Source organism: Cydia strobilella, chromosome 8 (assembly GCF_947568885.1).
Source record: "Cydia strobilella chromosome 8, ilCydStro3.1, whole genome shotgun sequence".
NCBI classification, from domain to species: Eukaryota; Metazoa; Arthropoda; class Insecta; order Lepidoptera; family Tortricidae; genus Cydia; species Cydia strobilella.
Window position 1 is genome coordinate 18,815,979 of NC_086048.1, and position 26,702 is coordinate 18,842,680.

At 38.4% G+C, this 26,702-nt stretch overlaps 2 protein-coding genes across 2 annotated transcripts; one reads left to right on the forward strand and one right to left on the reverse strand.

The window, feature by feature from the left end:
• Positions 1–660: 660 nt before the first annotated feature.
• LOC134743716 (ras suppressor protein 1) lies at positions 661–5,767 on the reverse strand. Its single transcript, XM_063677321.1, has 4 exons — positions 5,596–5,767; positions 3,983–4,356; positions 3,077–3,191; positions 661–2,301 (listed from the first exon to the last, which is right to left on the reverse strand). The coding sequence occupies exons 1-4, from the start codon at positions 5,744–5,746 to the stop codon at positions 2,081–2,083; spliced, it is 861 nt and encodes a 286-aa protein (XP_063533391.1). The 5' UTR covers positions 5,747–5,767; the 3' UTR covers positions 661–2,080.
• Positions 5,768–6,642: 875 nt separating this feature from the next.
• Positions 6,643–25,625, forward strand: LOC134743745 (sphingosine-1-phosphate lyase). The gene is made up of 13 exons (XM_063677380.1): positions 6,643–6,827; positions 9,754–9,891; positions 13,444–13,575; positions 14,284–14,367; positions 15,002–15,069; positions 16,834–16,974; positions 17,336–17,569; positions 18,905–19,114; positions 20,260–20,380; positions 21,322–21,439; positions 21,749–21,895; positions 22,493–22,613; positions 25,469–25,625. The coding sequence occupies exons 2-13, from the start codon at positions 9,756–9,758 to the stop codon at positions 25,580–25,582; spliced, it is 1,626 nt and encodes a 541-aa protein (XP_063533450.1). The 5' UTR covers positions 6,643–6,827; positions 9,754–9,755; the 3' UTR covers positions 25,583–25,625.
• The last annotated feature ends 1,077 nt before the right edge of the window (positions 25,626–26,702 follow it).

Below are 26,702 nucleotides of genomic sequence, written 5' to 3' on the forward strand. Positions count from 1 at the left end.
TCGGCAGACATGACCAGCCCAGTCCCGTTTCAACTTGCCCGCTTTCCGAGCTACGTCTATTATTTGAGTCTTAGAGCGCAGCGTGGTGTTTCGGACTCGATCTCTTAATTTTACACCTAATATGCTGCGCTCCATAGCTCTCTGACAAACCCCGAGTTTGGACTTCTGAGCTTCCGTCAAGGACCAGGTCTGAGCACCGTAGGTGAGAACTGGAAGTACGCACATGTCCATAAGCCTACGCTTGAGTGACAGAGGTAGGTCTCCCTTCATCAGGTGTTTCATTGGCCAATAGCTCTTCCAGGCGTTTTCGGTGCGTCTTTGGACTTCTTTGTCCTGCCGCGCCTGGAAAGAGACTATTTGGCCAAGATAAAGGTATTCTTGGACATATGCGATGTGTTCTCCGTTTATCTCAATCCTACGTTTTGTGCTGTTAGTCATGACCTTGGTTTTTGACATATTCATCTTCAGTCCAACCTCGAGGCTTGCGTTGCTAAGGTCTTCTAGCATGTGACTTAACTCGGATGAAGTTGAGTACTAGTTTTTTTTTCTTTGTTGTTTAATTTCATCCTTGTGTTTTGCCGAGTTTGGCCCCTACTCTCTGATGGCGCATGAAATCAAACACTCATGCTCATGCAATGAAAATAAAACGAACATAACTAATAGTTAGTAATAATTTAATTGTATAAAAAACTTGTTGATTTGTAAAATAATTGTGTCTTAGGCTAGCACCATTTAATTATAAGAATAATTCTATTAAATTTCTCTTAAAAATATCTCGTCAAGTGCACTTCAATTGATCTTCATTAATTAATATTATCTTGTGTGACATTGTTCAATTCGTTTTAAGATTTTGTATGTTTCATCCAGATGAATAAAGTTATATTTATTCAAATAAATTGTTTTAATTACATACAACACAACCAATACATAATATTCGTTAAAACTGTTAATACTTTTCAGTAATTATAATTAGTAAAATAAAATAAATAAATAAAAATAGTTTAAGATGTTATGGCACACAGATTTTTATCTTTTTAATTTTATGCTATGTCCTCACATACGTACAAATAACATACGCCGAACTTCATTAACTCTACCACGCACATCGCGCAAGTAGGGACATTGAGGTAATGTTCAGGTAGGAATCCCGTTTTTGACATAATTATTGAAAGTCATAATTTAATGATTGTCAGATTATCACTAGTCATAATTCTGAAACCGGTATCATTTCAGGATTTTCGTAAGGTTATCCTATAAATACGTTAGGTTTGAAAATATTTATCAGTACGGTTTTTACTCACTATTATTTTTAGTCGCTTTTGGCGACATGTTTCGGATTCTTTCACGACGCACGACGCACAACCGCCGCGGACACTCGTGCCTGAGGATGGATTCCCAAAGAATCCGAAACATGTCGCCAAAAGCGACTAAAAATAATAGTGAGTAAAAACCGTACTGATAAATATTTTGAAATATGTCACGATAGTTTAAGTACGTTGTTTGTTTTATGGCAACTCTGAAAAGTTGCGCGTTTCTGAGAAAAACTAAATTATAACTAACGAAAATTCGGACAAACAATACATTATGACTTAAAACTTTATGAGAAACAATAGAGACCCGTTTAGGTATTAAAAACAGTTAAAACCTATCGGCCTTGCTCTTTCAAGCAACTTTTAAAAATAGAAAGTATAATTTAGGAATTTGAACCTTTTGTACATTACTTTACAATTCATATTTAAGTGTCCCTTTGTTTGACATAATTATTGTAAGTCATAATGTAATGATTGTCATATTATCATTAGTCATAATTCTGAAACCGTTAACCTTTCAGGATTTTCCTCAGGTTATCCTGTAGATAGGTTAGGTTAGGTTTGTTTTATGGCAATCCTGAAAAGTTACGTTTCTGAGAAAAACCAAATTATGACTAACGAAAATTCGGACAAACAATACATTATGACTTAAAACTATATGGGAAACAATAGAGACCCATCACCGCGCCCTCGAGTCGTCCATTGGCCCTGCCATTTAAATATAGAACTTAACTATTGTACATAAAGTTCAAAGTCGTGTTAGAAACATTTCAAGACCTCGCACGGCTGGCCTTCTTGCTCTTATCCAGCGTCTGCGGCGGCGGCGGCGGGCGAGCCGACACGTGCCGGGAGTACAACACGCGGTAGGTTTCAGACTTCAGGTAGTCTAGGACGTGGCTGGGACCTAACTTAAGCTGGTCCTCGATCGGTGGCACCCAGAAGTTGCCCTCGAGACGCAGCACAGATTTGTTGCTTGCTAGGTCCATGCTTCCTGTGGATAGTAAGTTTTGTAGTATTGATACTTTCACGATTGTGTTTTTATTTACTAAGCCAGAACTTGATTGCCTTTATAAAGCTGAATTACCTTCGACGTTTCGAATAGTTTTTCTATAGACTTTCGAATCATGATGACTAGAATATTTTGTAGTTAGGTTTTTTAGAAATTTGAGAGAAACTTAAGTCTTCTACAGAAAAGTCTTTTTTAGACAAGATTCCAAGTTTTTACATAAACTTTCAAGCAAAGGGAATTAAAAACCTAAAATGTGTTCAAGGGATCTCACAGCAAGTCAATAAAACATCGCATCGGATCGCTTGTGTCACTCCCGACCTTCCGAGCATACCAAATAAGGAATTCTTATATTTTGTTGCTAAAAGACGTTATATATGTCATCATCATCGGGTCTCTATATTGTTTGACATAATTATTGAAAGTCATAATGTAATGATTGTCATATTATTATTAGTCATAATTTGGTTTTTCTCAGAAACGCTTAACTTTACAGGATAGCCATAAAACAAACCTAACCTATCTATAGGATAATCTGAGGAAAATCCTGAGTGAACGGCTTCAGAATTATGACTAATGATAATATGACTTTCAATAATTATGTCAAACAAAGGGACCCCCATCATCATCATATCAGCCGAAAGACGTCCACTGCTGAACATAGGCCTCCCCAGGGATCCTCACAACGACCGGTCTTGCGCCGCTCTCATCCATCGGCTCCCCGCGACCAACCAGGTCGTCGCTATGTATGTAAACTTACCTATTTCGGGTGGTAATACGACGAGGCGGTTGCCCTGCAGATGTAACTCACGAAGGCGCGCCAGTTGTCCCAACTCACGAGGCACTTCGATGAGATCATTCTCACGCATCGATAGCTGGAACACGACGAATACGTCATCACTCATGATCAATTACTCTGATATCACGCCTGGCTCCAGAATAATGGGATCCGACCTCCCTAGACGAGACTGGTGCAAACTTAAGACTACGTACTGGTCATGGTCGATGCGCCTACTACAAACACCGCTGTGGGTGGGTGGATTCCTCGGCCTGCAGTTGCGGTGCGGAAGCACAAACCATCCAGCACATCATTCATGACTGTCCTATAACGCGTTATGTCACCGGCCCTCCCGAAGACCTGATCACCCTGAGCCACGAAGCCATAAAGTGGCTGACTGGTCTATGTGTAGATCTTTAATTACTTACAACACTTACACTGTTTCTATTTCACAATTATTAACATATGCCATACGATTAAATAAATAAAATTACTCAGGTGCACTTTCAAAATCAACAATATCATGCTCCCGGGAATTTCCGAGACAGATTTTTTTCGAGAATTCCCGGGAACGGGCACTTTCATTCAGTACCGGAACTGGTGAACAATTCCCGGAAAATAACGAAATTTCGGGAAATTTATATGTTATGTTATATCGATTTGTCTAATTGCGAATTGGGTATGAGGCCGAAATTATGTTGTATATCTTTTTTTTTATAATGCCTTCTTCAACAGGGTAAGACTACATTGTGTGCCTGCTGATCAAAGGGGAAGACTGACAAAAATAAGTCACTATGTAAATTCTTTACCAAAATATAAGTTCACTTTGTGTACTTATATTAAGTATTTAGCAAGGTGTTAATTGTAATATTAAATTAAAGAACTTACAATCTGTAGATTCTTGAGATTCCCAATTTCAGCTGGAAGTAGCTCAAAGTCATTATCTCCCAAATACAGAGCCCTGAGGCTCTCCATCATGAAAAAATTCCCCGGCAATGTCTTCTCATTCAAGTTATTGTACGTAAGATCCAATATCTCCAGCACTGGAAACGCTCCGAAGCCTCTCGGCAAAGTATACAGCCTGTTAAGCGATACATTGAGGATCCTGAGCTTGGGTAATGAAGATAGGCTGACAGGTAGTTCTTCGATGTAGTTGTTGGCAAGATTCAGGATCTCCAAGTTCATCAAGTTGGCGAGACCAGCCGGTACGGTTGAGATCTTGTTGTGGCTCAGGGATAGACGGGTGATGTTGGCAAGTGTGACTGAAATTAAATATTAATTTTCATTCACCTGGCCCTAAAGTCACTGCAAGGTTTATTTAGGCAATTTCATCTAAATACAGCTTATGTTCTCTTTCTTTATTACGAATTTTAAGGAACCAAGCAGTTTATTGTGTAACAAAGAGTTTTTGTTAAGTATATTATTATTATCAAGTTAAAACTGTCTACAGTTTGGCGAAACTTTTTTATACTTAGACATAAGTATATTTTTTGAAAAAAATAAAAAAAGTAACCCAAGCTGGTCAGCTTGTACGAGAGGGTTCCCTATTGTGTTGCAGTTTTTTTTGACATATTTTTGTATTGCATAATGTTACTTGGCAGAAATTTCGTTTGGCAGAATTACCTTTCACATACTGCTTTTCGCATAATATTACTTTGCAGAATTTATTTTTGCATAATATTATTTGGCAGAAAACCCTAATCTAACCCACTTAGAATATTCTGCGAAATAAATATTATGCGAAATGACTATTATGGCAAGTATATATTAATGCGAAAGTATCATTACTAAGTTTTCTGCGATATGTGTTATGCGAAGTGTATTTCTGACAAATAATAATCTGCCAGATGAGGGGAACCCGTACGAGAGAAAGACTTTTTCACTATGTTAAGCTTTGTCATAAGGAGTTTACACAGCACTTCAATTTATTTATTGTTGGTTATATCTATCTATGTATCTTAATCCATTTATTTAATTAAACTAAAAATAATACTTTTATGACTGTGTATTCTGCAATACCACCAAATAGGCAATTATCAATAGGACAACTTATAACTTATGATTAATTAAATATCCAATGTTTTCTTTATGGAAAAGCAAGTGGTAAAAAACAAATGATAGTTTTTACCTAGCACCTACTTTATTTTTGTTACAGACTCAAGTAAGAAACACTCAGATTGTAACATTATGAGCATCTTATAAGAATATTTTTCTAACTTATTACCTAAATCTAAGATGATGACCTAACTAGATGAATGAATATCAAATCATGATCATTAAGTAAAAAGATATAAATGCTTAGCATATTTTGTTTTGATTTCTGTTTGATGTAATTGTTCCTAATTAATCAGTCATTCATATTTGTTAGTATTTAGTTTGGAGTGGGCGAGCTGTAGGTGCCAAACACACACACCCGAATGTCAAAAATACAGCACAACCAAAACGAATGAAAGCAAAAGTGCCCAAACTGGTTCCATAAAAGGATATATAACTGTACTTACACAACCCAGGTATCTCCTCCAGGTTCGAGATCCCTTTATCCACTAAATCTATCTCGGGATTGTTTATCTCCCGCGCTTCTTCAATAACTTTCTTAGCTTTCGACATCTTCGTGGTGTTTGGAATACAGGAAACTGGAGGATGGTGACTCATTGTAATATTTTCCTCCTACACCTTAGAATACGTTCCGAGCAAACTAATTTCATAACTTTTTGATCATGAACGGTTAAAACTAGCGAATCAAAAAGAAACCGTAATATGTTGATATAAAGTTTATTTTACTGTGCACTTTTTTCACCTTATAATAGCCATCTGTGTAATTTGCGTGGGCAGCTAGCAGTCCTTTTCAGAATTTTATATTCTATGGCATTCAATTAAAAGCGAAATTCGATTGCCTTAAAATCGATTTGTATTTTACATTTATTTTAAGTAGCGTAACTGTCAATGTCAGAATTTCCAGATATTATTTCATTTATTTCTGAACGAACTATAAAATTTATGATTATAAAGCCCCTCCACTTTCGTGCGTGAATCACGGCGCGAAGCCGCGAACGCGAGTGTGGAGTCTAGTTTGCTAATCAGCGAAATCGACTCCACATTCGCGTTCGCGTTCGCGACAAACCAAATTGTCAGTAAATAAGAACAAAAATAAACTACTCATCCTTTTCTTTTGGCTGCTAGTACTAGCGTAAGACAAATTAGACAAATATAGTATGAATATATTATGAATAGTATGATTATCTCTGTGTATGTTTACAATATAATTATAAATTACTTACTTATGTTTGAAATGAGACAGTCCTTTGACAAACTATTCTTTTCCGTTTCTCGACGAAACACGCACGACGAAAGGAACTTTGAAGTTGACGTCGAACGTCGATGACTGATGAGTGAGACTAATTTCTGCAAGCATTATATAAGGTAAAAGAAACCGTATCTATTGCAGTTTAGGTCGAAAATATATTTACAATTATTACAAGGCAAGTAAACAATCTAGCATCTTGCGTATTTCTCAAATCGTCATTCATATTCATTTCCGTTTATTGTTTTAATTAAAAATACTTAACGTATCTTTGTGTACTTTGCAGTTGTTTGTATCGTGCTAAGCAAATAGTAATAATCTTAATTATCCGTAATATCATTTAGATGTAGATAAGCAGTCGTCGAGTGAACTGATTGCGAGATAGCGGCTTGGGATAATTTTAGTGATAAGAATTTATTTAAATTAATACAGGTAAGTACGATGAGCCTATTTGATAATAATTGACATTATAGTCTCTAATAAATTATTTTATAAAAAGGATATGATAAATAATCGGCTTCGTTGGTGGCCGCTTTGAAGAATCAACTTAGTTTTACTATCGAAAGTTGAGTTTGAAATAACTGTATCAAAGATTTGCTACGTACGTTTAAGAACCTCTTTAGCCAGGTAATCATGCCTTTAAACATTGCCTTTGAAGAGGGGGCATTTCACGTCAAGCGGGCAGCAAAAAAATTGTCAGGTTCTGGATTTTGTTCATAGTTGGATTAATTGGACCTATATGTGAATTAAAAAATTTGGCATCATTACTTTTTTAATATATTGCTTCGTTAAAAATTTATACGCATTTGAAAAAACTACAAAATTTGAGGAACGGATTTTTTAAAAATTATTATTGCAATTCTTTCAGTGGATTTAATTATAACTAAATAGTGATTATTTGAGAATATTAGTTGATTTCTTTGAAAATTTATAAAAAAAGTTTTTTTTATCTTTTTTTCATATAACAAACCGGAAGTTAGTATTAAATATCTTTTTTTTTCCAACTTCGCATTTTTTTATATTTTTTATTTTTACACAATAATGTAGCTTATGGTGTACTAATGTCCTATAAAAAATTTTATAATGGCATCTCGATTGGTTTTGAAGATTCATGAAGTAATTCGAAAGTACTGCGCGACGCTCCGTACTGAGAGGTAGTTCTATGTGGCAGTCTTTAATGGCCAATTACGGGTTTTTTTACTTTTGCGTAACAGAATTAAAGCAATTAACAATATTTCATCGGTTAAGATGTAGAAAAGCTAATGATGTATTATTCAATCGTGCCTTGTAGCGCTATCACTGATCAACCATATCTTGGAACTGAAAACAAAACGTTTATGTTTTAACAAAACGCTAGAGGTAACTTAATAACTATAGCTAGGTTTAGGCGGGGTATGTCACATGCTTAAGAGGTCACTTTCGAGTTAGGTCACGTTCTGAGGACGTCACTTTCTGTACGTCACATTCTGAGTTTGTCGCATTCCGAGCTCGTCACATTCTGAGTACGTTACTTTCTGAGAACGGCACTTTCTGAGGACGTCACTTTCTGTGAACGCCACTTTCTGAAGCCCTCGCTTTCTGAGTACGTCACTTTTATAGCCTAGTAAGATTAAAGCGTATACCTGCATGAACAATGGATACCAGCAATCATAACAGCTGTACGGAATACGGCCGTTTTTATGCCGTACAGCTAATATGATTGCTGGTATCCATTGTTAATGCAGGTATACGCTTAAATATTACTTTGCTATAAAAGTGACGTACTCAGAAAGTGACGAACTCAGAAAGCGAGGGCCTCAGAAAGTGGTGTTCTCAGAAAGTGACGTACTCAGAATGTGACGAACTCAGAATGTGACGTACAGAAAGTGACGTCCTCAGAACGTGACCTAACTCGAAAGTGACCTCTTAAGCATGTGACATACCCCGCCTAAACCTAGCTATAGTTATTAAGTTACCTCTAGCGTTTTGTTAAAACATAAACGTTTTGTTTTCAGTTCCAAGATATGGTTGATCAGTGATAGCGCTACAAGGCACGATTGAATAATACATCATTAGCTTTTCTACATCTTAACCGATGAAATATTGTTTATTGCTTTAATTCCGTTACGCAAAATTAAAAAAACCCGTAATTGGCCATTAAAGACTGCCACATAGAACTACCTCTCAGTACGGAGCGTCGCGCAGTACTTTCGAATTACTTCATGAATCTTCAAAACCAATCGAGATGCCATTATAAAAATTTTTATAGGACATTAGTACACCATAAGCTACATTATTGTGTAAAAATAAAAAATATAAAAAAATGCGAAGTTGGAAAAAAAAAGATATTTAATACTAACTTCCGGTTTGTTATATGAAAAAAAGATAAAAAAAACTTTTTTTATAAATTTTCAAAGAAATCAACTAATATTCTCAAATAATCACTATTTAGTTATAATTAAATCCACTGAAAGAATTGCAATAATAATTTTTAAAAAATCCGTTCCTCAAATTTTGTAGTTTTTTCAAATGCGTATAAATTGTTAACGAAGCAATATATTAAAAAAGTAATGATGCCAAATTTTTTAATTCACATATAGGTCCAATTAATCCAACTATGAACAAAATCCAGAACCTGACAATTTTTTTGCTGCCCGCTTGACGTGAAATGCCCCAGAGGACAAAAGTATTAAAAGTTAAAATATGTTAAAGATAACAAGGTATCTTTGCAACCAGTCTATTAACAATTGCATTGTTTTATGCTAGTAGTAACTGACAGTTCTTATGATAAGTATGTTGGTATTCATAGTGTCATTAGCCTCCTTTTGTTTCTTGAATTTCTAAATATTGTACAAACCAATACATATTGTTCACAACGGCACAACTTAATCACGTAAAATAAGTTGTCCACGGGGACAATGCTGTCCTTCCAGCCATTGTGAATAATAATGAGTAAGAAATTTAAAATTAGTGCAATACATATTGTGTTAAATTGTTCTCATAAAAAAAATTAGGACAATTCTAACTCTAATCATAATTCTAGTCATAATTTGGTTTTTCTCAGAAATAATGTTTCAGGATTGAGAAAACAAACCTAACCTAACCTATCTATAGGATAACCCTTACGAAAATCCTTAAAAGTTAACGGTTTCAATTAGTTTGTAAGCATTATCGTGTACTTTTATTATGTACCTATGTTACAACTTCTTGAATAAACGTCTTTTATTATTATTATTATTAATTAGGACTAATGATAATCTGACAATGATTTCATTATGACTTTCAATAATTCTGTCAAACAAAGGGACCCCTATTTTTCTACGTATTGGTTGAAACTTTGGAACAATAGAAAAAGTAATATAAATGAATATTTTTTTAGACATGAGTGAGCGACCACAGCCACTGAAGGCCATAAACAGGCTGTTTGAGGGCCGGGAGCCATGGCAGATAGTCACCATGACTGCCTCCTCGGTGCTCGCTCTAGTTTGGGCACACAGTCTCTACAACGCACAAGAACGTAAGTTACAGAGGACATTGACATAAACATAAATCTTGTCTCTTTTCATTATTTGACCCTGGGTTAACGGTTTAACCGCTTAACCCCGGGTTAGTGGGATGATGCAAGTGGCCCTTAGTATTTTAGTTTGTTAATTACCTGATCCCCTCTTCTTTTTCGTTATCTTTTTTTTTTCGAAGGATATTTCTTTATTTATGGACCGCCGAATAAAGATGAGCTGGAAAAAATACTGGTCCCTGAAAGAAATAACAAAAGGTGACTATCCACTCCACCTAAAAAAAACAGTAATGGATACATGTATTCTACCGACCCTTATGGCTGTCAAACGTTGACCTACAACAACAGTATAAAAACAAAACTAGTGAACTGCCAGAAAGCGATGGAGAGAAGCCTTCTAAAAATAAGGAAAATTCACAAAATAAGAAGCGAATCCATACGGAAGAAGACAAAATTAATTGACGCCCTACACTACTGTCTACGCTTAAAATGGCGATGGGCTGGCCATGTAGCACGCTACAACGATAAGCGATGGACAGCAGAAGTAACTAGATGGAAAGGTCCCAGTGGAAAAAGACGACAAGCACGACCTGCTAAGCGATGGAGCGATGACATCATAGCTACAGCTGGAAAAGAGTGGATAAACCAAGCAAAAGACAGAGAAAACTGGATAAAACTGGAGGAGGCCTATACCCAGACAGGGGTTCCTATCCAAAAAAATGATAATGAAACAAATAAACAGTAAAGCAAATAACCTGAGATGGGAAACGAAATGGCTTAATAATAATAATAATAATATTCTTTACAATAGCCCAGTCTCATTGCCCACCCAAACTTCAATCCATAGACCGGTATACTGTTCACTTTTTCTGCAATAGTCCCAATGCCTGCTGCGACCGGTTCATGGGTGTCTATTGTTGCGCCTGTGAACGGGTTCCAGCAGGCGTTCTACATGACATTAAAGCTCTCCAAGGGGCCTCTACGTGTTGGATCTATATCCCCACGCAAGCCTATCAAAAGACCGGGATTTATAGGCCCGTGATATCCAAGGAGATAATAATAATAATAATTACCTGATCAACACTTAACCTAGTTTAGTTTCTAAAAGACATTATATCCATAAGGGCAGCGGTCAGGTCAAACTTCAACTTCAAAGGTTGCTGTCAATGTTGTTCATACATAAATGTGGGTTTGACCTGACCGCTGACCGCAGAACGCATCTATTGTGGCAAATCCTTAAGTGTGTAGAATTGTAGGTTGTAGACCGGTATAGTATTGCAGTAAAGGAAAATGAATTTTTTACTTGATTTTTAGGGTTCCGTACCCAAAGGGTAAAAACGGGACCCTAAAAAAGCACATTTATTATTGCCATATCCATTTTTGATGAGTAAATGTTAAACGTACAATGTATGACATAACACAAAAAGTGTTGGATATGTCAGACTTTTGTGATAACCTTCTGTTAACAGAGTATAATTATCCTATAGTAAAATGCGGATATGGCACATTTTCATTGGCTACAATAACAGCCTGTCACCTAACCAATTTGGCTTTAGACAAAATAGATCCACCGAACAAGCGATTGACCTACTTGTTGGTAAAATAGTAGATTCTTTAGATAAAGGCGAAAAGTGCGTAGGAATATTCTTAGATCTTGCCAAGGCCTTCGATACTGTTTCTATTCCGATCCTATTGGCTAAACTCGAGAGCCTTGGCATCAGGGGACTCGCACTTAAGTGGTTCGAATCTTATTTACGAGATCGTAGGCAGTGTGTCCGGGTGGGAGAACATACCAGCGCCTTTGCTAACGTAGATTTTGGGGTCCCCCAGGGAAGTGTACTCGGCCCAACTCTGTTTTTGGCTTATATCAACGGCCTCTGCAACCTTAAACTAAAAAATGCTATAACAATATCATTTGCCGATGATACAGCTATTCTGGTACGCGGAAAAAGCTGGCCAGAAGTCCAAAGTACCGCGGAGCTTAACTTAAAACTAGTTGTAGAATGGCTCGACTCCAACTTGCTAACATTAAACGTCCAGAAGACCAAATATCTATGTTTCTCGATCGATTCCAGAGGTCAACCTCACGATGGATTTTATATTACGGTTAGACATCGGAATGACGTGCTGTCCGGGTCCTCCAATTTCAGCAGCGCTAGCTTCTTAGAGCGTTCAAACACCATGCGATACCTTGGTGTAATGGTCGATATTCACCTGACTTGGCGGCAGCACATCGAGTCAATTAAAAGCCGTGTTCGTAAGCTCATGTTTGTCTTTCGCACGTTAAGAAATATTGCATATCCTGAACTGTTGAGGACAGTTTACTTCGCTCTTTGTGAATCCGTGCTATGTTACTGCAATTCAGTGTGGGGAGGGGCGGCAAAGACGCACCTCATTACTTTAGAAAGAGCTCAAAGGTCCCTTCTCAAAGTGATTTACCGGAAACCATCACGGTACAGTACTAAAGAACTATACACGCTCGCCAATGTTCTTTCGGTTCGCCAATTATACCTTAGGAAAATCATGTATAATTATGGAAAACTGCATGACAAGATTTTTGAAGCAGATACAAGACGCCGTCAGCGCTGGAAAACCACAAAAACGCGTACAAAATTTGCCCAAAGATTTCACCCCTTCATTTCAGCTTTAGTTATGAAATCATTCTGTAAACTACATCCAATAAAGAAACCTAGCAAACGGTATCTAACTAAGTGGCTTAGTCAACTGGATTACCACGACACTGAATTCCTCCTAAACGTGTTAAAATAATTAAATATTTATATATTACATTCACATCACATATGTTAAATTTTTTATACATTTTTATAACACACACACGCGCACACACACACACACACACACACACACACACACACACACACACACACACACACACACACACACACACACACACACAAATACACATACATACAAACAAACACTCGCTCACACGCAGCAACATATATGTTAAAGTATGCACAGCTATCTGTAAGTTTCAAAGTAACTCTCTGTACAATTTGTACCAATATATACCTAGATTAAGAAACTAGTATAACGAAACTGGGTCCTGTAACACAGGGTTTCCTAGCTCAGGACACAGGGTCGTGATTTATTGTATACTCAAATTTGCACAATAAACTTTTTTCATTTTCATTTTTTCATTTTCACAATAATCCTCATAGACTCTTCTTTAGCAACAGAGTGGTCAACGCTTGGAACAAACTCCCAGAGGATGTAGTAGCGGCCCAAAGTGTCAATGAGTTTAAGAATAAATTAGATAAGCACAAAGCAAATTCTACTCAACACTGAGAACTCGGTTTATGACTCTGGATACAGGCACTATCAGTTGTTTAAACTGCCTGCCTGCATTACAAATAATAATTTTTTGAAAAATATTTTTGTTATGTTAGGAGTCGTTAAAAAACTGCTTTGCTCTAAAATGGATATGGCACAAACGGATGGATATTCTCAGCCAATGATTAGTCAAAGTTTTTGGTCGTACAGCACAGACCGCTGTATATTTGTAGTCTTACTTATTTATATAACCATTTCCAGCGGTCACAAGCAGACTCCGCAAGGAGTTCTTCAGATGGCTGCGATCAGTTCCGTTCGTGCGGCGCAAGATAGACGACAAGATGGCAGAAATCAACAGGGACTTCCGCGCCGACGTTACCAAGAGGCTTGCAGGTTTGTTAGTTAACTTTCACTAAAAGTGTTTAATATCTAGGATAATTAGCATAAAAGCGGTTCGATAACTTGCATGTTACGAGCAAGCGTGTTGAAAATTAACTTATGTGAGAACTCAACTCATGCTAGTAGAGTTGTGCATGCTCGTTCACTGAAACCTACAATCTCACAACTGTACTAATTCGGTATTTTAGTTCATTTAGTACAGTAGTACACCGAGAGAAACTGAGCATAATAAGCGGCTATCTGCTATCTCGCTCATACTAGCCAGCCGGGCGGGAGCCGTTCGGCCATCTTGCTCGCACGCGCTCGGCGAGCGGCGAGCCGGCGGGACGACTACAATAAAGAATAAAGAATACAAAGAATACAATAAAGAATAAAGACTTTAAGTTCGGTCGGATCACTCGGATCGCTTTGCTGTCATTGTCACTTCTCAGTCCTCGCTCCCATTCTGTTTCGTTTGCGTGTAGTGTACTAAAACGTACTAAGAGAACGTATTAGGGAATAGTTCGGTCTAGTACAGTGGCAGGGAATCGTGTCTTTTTGATTTTAGTACATGTACTACGCAAGCCTACATGCTAGCTAGACGGTGAGAATTTTAAATTAAATATACGCGATATAATCCGTTTTCATAGTTTTATTAGACGGTGAGAGTTAAATGCAAGATTTGAATTATATGTTATTAACAGAATGAGTTGTATTTTGCAGGCTTGACCGTCAGAAGGCAGTTGCCAGAGAAGGGTCTGACTGCAGAGGAGGTGGCTGAAGAAGTCAGGGATCACCTCACACTAGGTAAGTTAACGGTCACATTTCTCTACCGATTCTCGTGAAATTTTGTGAGTGTCATGTGAGAAATCACATGGAGCTTTTTATCGATTTGTTTTTTTTTATGGCTGGTCTTTGATAATTATCCCAGGTATGGATGGAGCTATATTTATTTTCTTTGAATTCTTTGATAGTAAAAAATAATTATTGGGGCGTTTTTTGCTATAAATAAAAACTGACCTAATATTGATTAGTATTTTAGGGTTCTGTACTCAAAGGGTAAAAACTGGACCCTATTACTAAGACTCCGCTGTCTGTCTGTCTGTCCGTCTGTCACCAGGCTGTATCTCATGAACCGCGATAGCTAGACAGTTGAAATTTTCACAGTTGATGTTTTTCTGTTGCCGCTATAACAAAAAATACTAAAAACAGAATAAAATAAATATTTAAGTGGGGCTCCCATACAACAAACCTGATTTTTTTGCCGTTTTCTGCGTTATGGTATTAGTTAACTTGGTCTAAACTAAACTCTTATCACTCTGGGACCCATTATCAAAATGAAGACGTAATTTTAATGTGACTACTTTTTGCCGTATCGCTGTCCTATTTTTAGGACATAGGGCCGGCCTTTAATTTAATAATAGATTTTTATTTGTTGCAGGTGCTTATGACTGGAAGAGTGGTACAGTCTCTGGTGCTGTATACCACCTAAGTCAAGAGATAGCCAAGGTAAGTCCAGTTAAGAGCCCACTTATTGCTACTACAGTGGAATCCGTTTATTATAACTCCGCTTATACTGACCAACCGCTTACGTAATTACTGTGCGAAGTTTGATTTTCATATAAAATTCTTTGTGACAAAGTCCGATAAGATGAATTCGCTTATAGTGATAAATCACTGACCTATAAATCTGTTTTCATGAAACTATGTCCGGTTATACCGAGATATTCGCTGGTTTTCGTGGCCGTCCCCACGTCTTTCCCTGCGAGGACGTTTGGTGCATGGTGCATGCGGTGTTTTAGTTTTACTTTTGAATGCTTTTGATTCTCAGTGACAAGTTGATAATTGGTACAAGGTTAATTTCAATTTCAATTATTTAATTCAGACTAAGGCCCATATAATTTGTTAGTAATACAATAAAATTAATCTTAATATGCTAATGTTAGTAAAGATACATTAAATTAGAAATAAAAATATACATAAGATTTAATTATTTACACAATGAAGACCGCCACATTCAGTACCGCTGCATAAAATTCAACTCTGATAGAGGTATTTGACATTAATTTGGAAAAAATGACAAAAATAAGAATTAATCATTTATGCTTTATATGACATCCGCTTAGTATGACGTGTTTGTCACTTCCCTTCGACGTCATTATATGGGGCATTTTCTATGAAAAGGGACCTTATTGTCGATGGCGCTTACGCCGCACAGCGTCGCGCGGCATTGTATTCATATCGGAGCATCGTTTATAATGGCGTAAGCGCCATCGACAATAAGGTCCCTTTTTATAGAAAATACCACATATGCGGATTCTACTGTATGTCACTTATATCTAGATAGTACCCAGTAGTAATTAAATTAAATTAATTAAATAATCATTTATTGCAGATCATAACAATCCATAGATTTTGTTAGTTTGTCTTAAGCTAAGTACCTAATACTAGTGTTAGTAATTAAATAAGTTATTCTACAACTAAAAAGAACTAAACACCATACAGGTCAACATACAGGTCGCCCAGTTAAGACCACCAGGTGCCTCCATATTCGACAGTCGTACCTGTCGGATAATACTTTCAGAAAGCTGTTGGGACTGCTTCTTGCTCTTTGCATTAAGGAGGCTGAGCGCTTACGCAAGATAGCATGGAAACCGTCTGTGCGCGCCTCTGCAAACATCGTCGAGGCGCTGCAGAACCTTGACAGCCCCATCAGCATTCTGAAAGCATTATTATACTGAACTCGGAGAGCGTTTGCGGATCGCTGGGTGTACCTAACCCACAGGCTGCTCGTGTAAAAAGTCTGACTATAGGCTTTAAAAAGCGTTATTTTAACCTTGTCTGTACAGCGAGCGAACCTGCGTGCAAGCATGTTCCCACGAACCGCCAACGCTCTCCTTTCTCTCTCCATGTCCATGTCATCTCTTAGGTCATCGGTGACAATGTGACCGAGATACTTAAAATGATACACTCTTTTCATGTCTTTACCATCTAGCCTTACAGTAGGAATTTCATCAGAAATTTTTCTGCCCGCTTTAAAAATCATTAGCTCGCTCTTGGAGGGGTTATACTTCAGCCCATGATCTTTGGCATACCTCTCACATATCCCAATTAGTTTTCTTAACGCACTGATCGATGGCGCCAGCAGCACCATATCGTCTGCGTAACTTATATTGTTCATGAACACTCCATCAATAGAGCAACCGACATGATAGCTGCTAAGCTAATAGTTTTCCTGGCTGTACAATATATAAAGTAAATTTTAAATTTTAGGTGGCAACCGACGCATACTCCCTGACAGCATACACCAACCCTCTCCACTCCGACGTGTTCCCCGGCATCAACAAGATGGAAGCGGAGGTCGTGCGCATGGCCGCCAACCTGTTCCACGGGGGGGACGAGTGCTGCGGCACTGTGAGTATTTCCAGCTAAATTTAGCTTAGAATCCTTGCTGCGCTCGGTATTCTTTGAAAATCTCGCATCACTCATTCACTCATTATTCTTTTGTTCATTCGTTATTTATTCATTAAATCATTCATTCATTCAAATGTATTTATCGTTCACTCTTTCATTCATTCATTTATACAGACTTATTGATCCATTAATTCATTCAATTATTAATTTACTCGTTCATTCATTTATTAATGCAAGTTTGAAAACGCTTTACCCCCATTGACTCAAGATCAAGACAAAATCCGCTACCCGTGAGTATATGGGTCTAGGCCGGAGGCCGTGAGTTCAAGTCTCACCCAAGGCAGTATTAATATGTTTTCAGGTAACCACAGGCGGCACAGAATCCATAATGATGGCCTGCAAAGCGTTCCGCGACCTCGCCTATAGTAAAGGCATCACCAACCCTCAGATAGTTGTACCTTCTACGGTACACTCGGCGTTCGATAAGGCCGCGCAGTACCTAGGCCTGGGCGTGGTCACGGTCAAAGTTGACCAGAACACTATGACGGTCAATGTGGATGATGTGAGGAAGGCGATTGGCAGGAGGACTTGTCTGGTAAATATTTATATTACATTAACCTTTTCGACGCCGTGTCAAACACAAAAGCTGATGTCAAAACTGAAATTGAACTTTATGCACATGCACGTAGGTCTGTTGCTCTGTGGTTTTTTAACCGATTAATCCGTCTTTGGCGTTGGACCTGCGGTGCGGATATATCCGTCATTGGCGTCCAAAAGGTTAATATTTCAAACCCTCGATTTATTAAGGATTCTTCTTAAAAACACTCATTTCAATGTGTATTTTGTTGCAACTTTCAATTCGGTCTGTATTTTTAGAAGCACTTGTTTCGCTCAGTAGTTCTTACTACTTCTAAGGCCAGAATTACACTCGTAAGTTTTATTTACGTAAATAGGGACACAGCTATACTACAGAATGAGATATGAATATCGTTATCTCATTCTAGCATATAGCGTTGTCCCTACTTACGTAAGTAAAACTTACATGTGTAATCCTGGCCTTACTAGTTCTTTTTTTATCACAAAAAAACTTAAATGGTATTTACATAATTATATTCCGCCAAACAGAGGACAGTTTGTTGGCGGATAAAGCGCTCTTAGAGACGCTAAGTATTCTAAGTTTGAGGTAAATAAGGGATTTTAATTAAATCTTAAAGATTGACTTAAACCAATTGTACCAACGTCACTCAGTAATGAACTATGAAAATTCCGATACAAAAAATGTTGCGAACTTTTTAACGATAACAGGTTTGTAATATTGTCTTCGGTTACCGCGATAGTTACTCATGAAATAAAACTATGAAAACGGATTATATCGCGTATATTGAATTTATAATACATCCCGACGTTTCGAACCCTTTACAGCGTTCGTGGTCAACGGGTGACTGAGGAAAAATTACAAAGTGCAAAAATACCCACATACTATAACATTATAACTAGCCTTATGAACCGATTTTGCATGTACAAGCAGCCTTAAAGTTTGTAGTCTATGATTTTTCATTATTTTAGTATGTGGGTATTTTTGCACTTTGTAATTTTTCCTCAGTCACCCGTTGACCACGAACGCTGTAAAGGGTTCGAAACGTCGGGATGTTTTATAAATTCAATATACGCGATATAATCCGTTTTCATAGTTTTATTTCATGATAACAGGTTTGGTTCAACCCACACATAATCATCCATTTCCCGGCAAACTTAAAATCAAAATGACAACAAACTTAAAACCACAATACAATACTCTTTATTGCACACCTCAATACAGGAAACAATATGTTGAATACAGCAACTCAAGAAAAGGTAAACAACAGGCGGTTTTATCGCTGAAAAGCGATCTCTTCCAGACAACCTTTAGGTAGCGGAATTTTGTCAACAGATAGTCGGCTCAGCGCCCAACTTCCCCTACGGCACCATGGACGACATCAACGCCCTCTCCAACCTGGCCCTGGAGTACGACGTCCCCCTCCACGTGGACGCGTGCCTGGGGGGCTTCGTGGCCGCCTTCATGCCGGACGCCGGACATCCGGTGCCCGTGTTCGACTTCCGGCTGCCGGGGGTCGCTAGCATGTCCGCTGATACGCATAAAGTGAGTAGATTAATTATGCTGCCACACATTCAATCGTTCATTCACTCATTCATAATTTTTTCAATCACTCATCCATTCAATCATTCATGCGCTCATATATTCACTAATTCATTTACACATCCGTTTACTCTTTCATTTATTCATACACTCACTCATTCATTTGCTCAATCATTCACTTATTCGTGAGTATGAGTATTCATTCACTTATATATTCACACATTCAGTCATTCATTTAGTCCCTCAGTTAAGCTGTGACAAGTTATTCAGAAAAAAATCTATTACCTAGTTATATTTTCAAACAGTTCCATCTAGCGACCGACTGAGTTATAGTATGTATCAAAGCCCTCCAACCTATACGCTGATAAGCATAAATCAAGAATCTTATATACAAACTGGATGTTGCGTGCCGAACTATTGAGTTCAAGCCAGGGTCAATCACCTTTGCTCCTATGATCTATCTCTTTTCGACACTGTGATGTATTGCTAGGTTATTTATAAAAAAAAACCTTATTTTTTATAGAAATACGAATTATCCGGCATCAACTAATTAATTTACTTTAAGCTAATTTCCACAGAAATATATATTTTTCTTATAAAACTTTCTGCATTCAAATTTACTTAGTTTTCTTTGTATTATACAAAAAAAGAACCAATCAAAATTTTCATTTCACCGGTATGCACCTTCTGCGTACTATGGCAACACTAATAATAAATAAATATGGCCGATATGTCAGAATCACGTCAGAATTGTCAGAAGTCCAATTTAGAGGATTTTTTTCGTGAAATAATAGTTTATCGTATGTTTTTCGTCGATTTACTAGGGTTATGCGCTATGTATTGCATAGTAAAGCATTGTAGGAGTCATTGGAGGCCGAGATCCGACACCCTAAAGAGAGAGAGAAAAGAGATAAGAGATGCAAGATCGGCGTGACGTAATTCAAGGTCATTTTTTCTGGCTTCAAAGGAATGTTCAGCACGCAATATCCAGTTTGTATTTAAGATTATTGGCATAAAGTAAGTAGATTAATCATGCTGCCACACATTCATTCATTCAATCGTTCATTCACTGCTACTTCTATAGGAACTGCACGCCGACGAGTTGGCGTGTAGTTCCCACGTTCGAACTAATATGTTCTTTGTTTCAGTATGGGTTCGCGCCTAAAGGAACATCAGTGGTGTTATACCGTAAACTAGAATACCGGCATTGCCAGTACACTGTCACCACGGAATGGCCAGGAGGAGTATATGGCTCGCCTACTGTCAACGGTAAGTTATCACTGCATCTTATAAAATCCGCGTCTGTATGTCTGAATGTTCGCGATAAACTCAAAAACTACTGAACGGATTTTCATGCGGTTTTCACCTATCAATAGTGTGATTCGTGGGGAAGGTTTATCTACGTGTATAATAGGGAATATTACGGGAAACTCTGCGTAGGGGTACTACCACAATCTAAGGGTCTATCGCGAAACAAGAAAATCGAAATGTCGTTATCTAACATCTCTGTCACTCTTGCATATTCGAGCGATAAAGAGGCAGATAGAGAAATTTCGGTCAAAAAATCAATGACATATTTTATTATCTCTGAAAACTTGTCAAAAACTTGTTAATGGTACAATATGCATAAGTTACTCTATGGTTTACTAAAAAGGCTAGTCCTGCACTCTGGTGCGCAGTATTATCCCCTATTTGTTAAGGGTTTGTGTAACCCGTGCGAAGGCGGGGCGGGTAGCTAGTACATGGAACAATGGAACTTGGTTCTTGGTTAACAGGGACTTGGACAAATGAAAAAAAAAACTTCACTAATTGCATCTAGCCGGTCCCGGTGATCCCGGACCCTTTGCACTTTTAATAATCTAAAACTAAACTCGTTGATAAAGCAGAGACGCTTTCGAGATAGATTTTCGTACATTCACCCGCCTGTTGCTATCTCTATCGCACGCGCATAATTATATAGCTGTCCCGCCCATAATGCCGGTTGTCAATGTCACATTGCGAGATTAACAGCAATATAATTATGCGAGTGCAATAGAGCTAGCAACAGGCGGGTGGAAAGCGTCTCTTTTTTTTAGAAGAAAGGGATTATGGGAAAGGAAATATTAGTTTCAAATGTTTTAATAAAGTTGTAATAGCGACATAATATTATTATGCGGTAAAGTATTTTTCCAGAAACTTGAGTTTAATTCACCGTCTTTTTCTTTTAACAGGCAGTAGAGCAGGAGGGCTGATCGCGGCTTGCTGGGCTACCATGATGTTCGTGGGACACGCTCGATACGTTACGATGACGGATGAGATCCTCCGCGTCACTAAATATATCGAGGCTGAGTAAGTAATATTTTTGTAAATGATACTTAATAGTAATTTAGGCAACTGCTAAATTGAAATTGGTACTTTGTCCTGAGTTGATAATTTAAATATGTGTTGATGTATGTCAAAATAACTATAGTCAGACAAAATAGTGTCAGATTTGATCTCTGTTCGTACACAACGGGACAAATGTACTCAGTTGACTAAATTTAAAGGACTTTGGTGCGCGTCAAAACAAAATGGTCTTAATGTTTTGAGATCCGACCCACAGATCTCTAAATAAAAACGTTTTATTTAAAGTAATAAAATGAATACTTTTTCATTCAGATTACGCACAGTGGAAGGCATATTCATCTTCGGCAAACCGGCGACGACGGTTGTCGCGTTCGGCTCGGACAAGTTCGACATTTTCAAGATGGCGGAGCTGATGCACAAGAAGGGGTGGAGTCTTAACGCCCTGCAGTTTCCTTCCGGGTGAGAATTTAATGAAAAATCCTATTTATTCAAATTATGGACAGTATGAGGAAGGAAAAAAGTGAAGCAGCGTTTCTTATTGGCGGAGGAATGTTATTCCAGCATCGCGTGGCAACATACCGGAAGCTGCCACGAAAGCTAGTCGAACTGTGTCGCGGGCAGATGAGGCGGGAGGCTTGTCTTTCGTGCATTCTAGAAACTTAACTCTGCATACACAACTTTGGGAAGAAATCAAATTATTTTATAAAATATTTTTGTTTTGTGTTTTGCAGCTTACTGTACAAAATCGGATTCAGATCGTGACTGAAATAAGCTGTCACGCTCCCTTATTAAATTAGAGCACCTGTGTGTTCATCGCTAATTTCTGTAATTCAATTTAATATGGCATTCAAAATGTTTAGATCACTACGGTTACACTCACTAGTATTTTTAATCGCTTAACGACTCCCGACGAGTCAGAAACATGTCGTCAAAAGCGACTAAAAATACAAGTGAGTGTAAACATTTTGAAACATGTCTTACGATAGTTTAATTTCGATAATATGGCATTCTTCAAACAAGAACTTGTACAAAAATCAACCTTATGTACTTATTTAGGATCCACATTTGCGTGACGCACGCGCACACGCAGGCCGGCGTGGCGGAGCGTTTCGTAAGCGACGTGCGCGAGGCCGCGGGCGCGTGCCTGCAGGCCTCCGCCGGCCCCGTGCAGGGAAAGGTAAGGCCGACTGCAACGTTTACACGAGACCAACGACCGAGATCTATCTATCTAAGACAATGTTATCCATACTAATATTATAAATGCGAAAGTCTGTCTGTCTGTCTGTGTGTTCCCTCTTCACGCTTAAACCGCTGAATCGATTTAGATGTGGCATAGAGATAGGTTGAGTCCCTGAGAAGGACATAGGCTAGTTTTTATCCCGAAAATCATCCCTTAATAAAGTAAAAAGCGAGGTGGAATTGAGATAATTAATGAAGTGTCTGCTAATTTCTTCTTCTTCCTACCCTTATCCCACGTTATGTGGGGTCGGCACAACATGTTTTTCTCTTCCATTCTCCTCTATCTTTCGTCACCTCAGCACTCACTCCTTTCTTTCTCATATCCTCTTTTACACAATCCATCCATCGCTTTTTGGGTCTACCATACGCTCTCCGTCCATCAACATTCATCCCTAACATTCTTTTGCCTATATGGCATTCATCCCTCCTCATCACATGCCCATACCACGCTAACCTACTACTTCTTATCTTCTCCGTTACTGGTGCTACTTTCAAACTTCCCCTAATATACTCATTCTTAATCCGATCCTTCCTCGTCACTCCACACATCCATCTCAACATTCTCATTTCCGCTGCGTGCACTCTTCTTTCATCCGTCACTTTCGTCGCCCAGCATTCTGATCCATACATTACAACAGGTCTCACGATCGTCCTGTAAATTTTCCCCTTAAGTTTAAGAGGCATTCGTGGATCGCAAGTTGTTCCAGAGACCTGTCGCCATTTCATCCATCCCGCATTTATTCTATTTTTCACGTCACGGTCGATGCGTCCGTCGCTCTGGATCAATGACCCAAGGTACCGGAAGTCGGAGCAGACTGGTAGGGATACACCATCTAAGGCAATATGGGAAAAACTGGTTAGACCACCGAAATCGCAGAACATGTGCTCCGTTTTGGTTCTGCTTATTTTCAGTCCCACACTTTCCAGCTTTTCTTGCCATTTTACCAGCCTGCTCTGGACCTCAAGTGCATTATCTCCGACAAGAACAATGTCATCGGCAAACAGCATACACCAGGGTGCCTCCTCCTGTATGTTCGATGTCAGAGCATCCATAACCAGGAGGAACAAATACGGACTTAAAGCCGATCCCTGGTGTAAACCTACCGCCACATTGAACTTGTCGGTTACTCCAGCTTCGGACCTGACGTGAGTACTGGCTCTATCATACATCGCCTGAACAAGCCGCACATACTTCTCTGGCATTCCTTTCTCTCTCATAGACCACCACAGAACCTTACGGGGGACTCTATCGTATGCCTTTTCCAGGTCCACGAACACCATGTGCAAGTTCTTTTGCGCAAGTCTGTATTTTTCGCACAGTTGGCGAAGTGCAAATATGGCGTCCGTAGCTCCCCGTCCCGGCATAAACCCAAATTGGTTCTGTGTTACCTCACTTTCTTCTCTCATTCGTCTTGCTACCACTTTTTCCCATATCTTCATACTATGTGACATGAGCTTTATTCCTCGATAGTTGTTGCAATCCTGTACATCACCCTTATTCTTAAAAACGGGCACCAGTGAACTGTTGCACCATTCCTCAGGGATTGCCTCTTCTTGCAACAACTTATTAAAGAATAAAGTCAGCCACTTCCATCCATCCGCTTTCAGAAACTTCCATACTTCCACAGGTATACCATCTGGCCCAACCGCTTTCCCATTCTTCATACCTTGCACTGCCATTTTTACTTCTTCTATAGTGATCTCTTTCACCATACCAATGTTATTTCTAGCATTTTCTAGCACTCCACTCCAATTATTCTCTTCGTTCATTAGTTTACTGAAGTAGTTCTTCCAGCGTTCTTGTATGCTCTTGTTATCCGTCAAAATCTTTCCTGCTTCGTCTCTCATACATTTCATATGATTTATATCTCTTGCATTCCTCTCTCTCTCTCTTGCTATTCTGTAGAGGTCTTTTTGGCCTTGTGGGCTCTCAAGAAAATCGTACAATTTATCTTGTATCTTGGCCCTTGCTATTGCAACTGCTTTTTTAGCCTTCTTCTTACTTGTTAGGTAAGCTGACCTCTTGATTTCTTTCTCTCTATCGTTACCCTCTTCCACACTTTTCCATTCTTTAAAAGCATTCTTCTTTTCTGTCTGCTAATTTGTGTGCATAATATGCTCAAATTGAATAATTGCTATAAGACTTTCTCCAGGCGCTATTCTTACTCTAGCTGGGGTTACTAAGTCCACACAGACGAAGTAGCGGGCAAAGCTAGTATTTAAATATAGAGCATTTTATTTTCGCGAAAAAGCAAGCGTCGCAACTACGAACTTATTAAAAACCGGACAAGTGCGAGTCGGACTCGCCCACCAAGGGTTCCGTACTTTTTAGTATTTGTTGTTGTAGCGGCAACAGAAATACATCATGTGTGAAAATTTCAACTGTCTAGCTATCACGGTTCATGAGATACAGGCTGGTGACAGACAGACGGACAGCGGAGTCTTGGTAATAGGGTACCGTTTTTACCCTTTGGGTACGGAACCCTCGGTGGGCGAGTCCGACTCGCCCTTGTACGGTTTTTTTGGAATTGTCTCGATGAGTATTAATACAGACACATCGAGACAATTCTAAATGAGTATTAATACTCAATACTCATCGAGACTATTCTGAAAAAAACCGAACAAGGGCGAATCGGAGTCGCCCACCGAGGGTTCCGTACAATTTATTTTTTAGTATTTGTTGGTCGCAACACAGGCAAAAAAAAACCTGTTGAAAAAAAAAGTACAGTCAGCGATAAAAGCTTGTATCAAAACTGTTTTTTTTTTTGTAACAAAAACGTTATTTGTAAACAGATGGCAATCTACGGCGTGGCGCAGGAAATCTCCGACCGCAGCCTGGTCTCCGACATCACGAAGTACTTCATAGATTCCATGTATTATCTACCCACGGCGGAGGACAAACTATAACAAGTTTATATATATTGACGTGATAATGTCTTATAAATCGATGAACACCGGTAGCATGCACGAAAAAGTGTCACGTTGTGGACAGATCTCCATGTCCGGGTAGCAAAGTGACGTCAGCGACGTCTTAATGACGAAACGATGACGTCATTCTGACGTCATAAAGACGTCGCTGACGTCATAGTGACGTATAAATGCTACCTGGGTGGTAACGTTACGGCCTTTTCATCAATGTTTTCTTATGACGTTATCACGCAAAATTGTGCCATTTTCAACCAAAAGGGTACTTATTGTCGCTTGTCAGTAAGGCGCTATTTCCATATAGCTTAAATTAGAAATCGACCTTATCGACAAGCGACAATGTGGTACCTTTTGGTTGAAAACGTCACAATTATCGTCCGTAAACCGACTTTACAGAGAACCATTTTTTTTAAACCACTGGAGTTACCATTACTGAGTTCCAAGATTCGAGAATTGTTCGCTGTATTTATGATCAAACAGATTCCAAACTTAACTTACTTAATTTTATGTCATTTTACTAAGACTAGGTGTCTTTGACCAACTCTAAGGGCGAGCAGTACGCCTTGCACCTCCTATACGAATTCCTTACGGAATTACGATAGAGCGAGAGAGAGTTGGTGCTGCCATCTATACACAGCTTTGGGAACAAGTCAAATAATGTTTTATTAAAAAAATTTTTATATGATCTATTTCAGTTTATAATTTATTTATAGTAGTGTGACTATTAAAAAAAAAACGAAAAATTTAATAGAAAATAATTTAATTTGTTCCCAAAGTTGTGTTACTTAAATTTGTTAACTAATTTTCATAACTAAGGTGTTTGACTGGCAAGTTAAATCAGGTCCTTTTTTTCGAACGGTCAAAACCAGAAATGTGACGTCACGGTCTACTCTTTCCGACCATTGAAATAGTATCAAAAAAATTATCCGATCTTTATTTCGTGCGTGGTGTGAAATAATTTATTTTTTAAACAGTTAACATTCCTGTTAAAAAGTAATACTTTTGTATCCATTAGTTTCTCTTTTTTTTTACAAATATTTTAGTGAAAAAATGCCTTAAGCGCTTTTTTTTTATCAATGGGCGGTCGGTTGACTTAATGTTG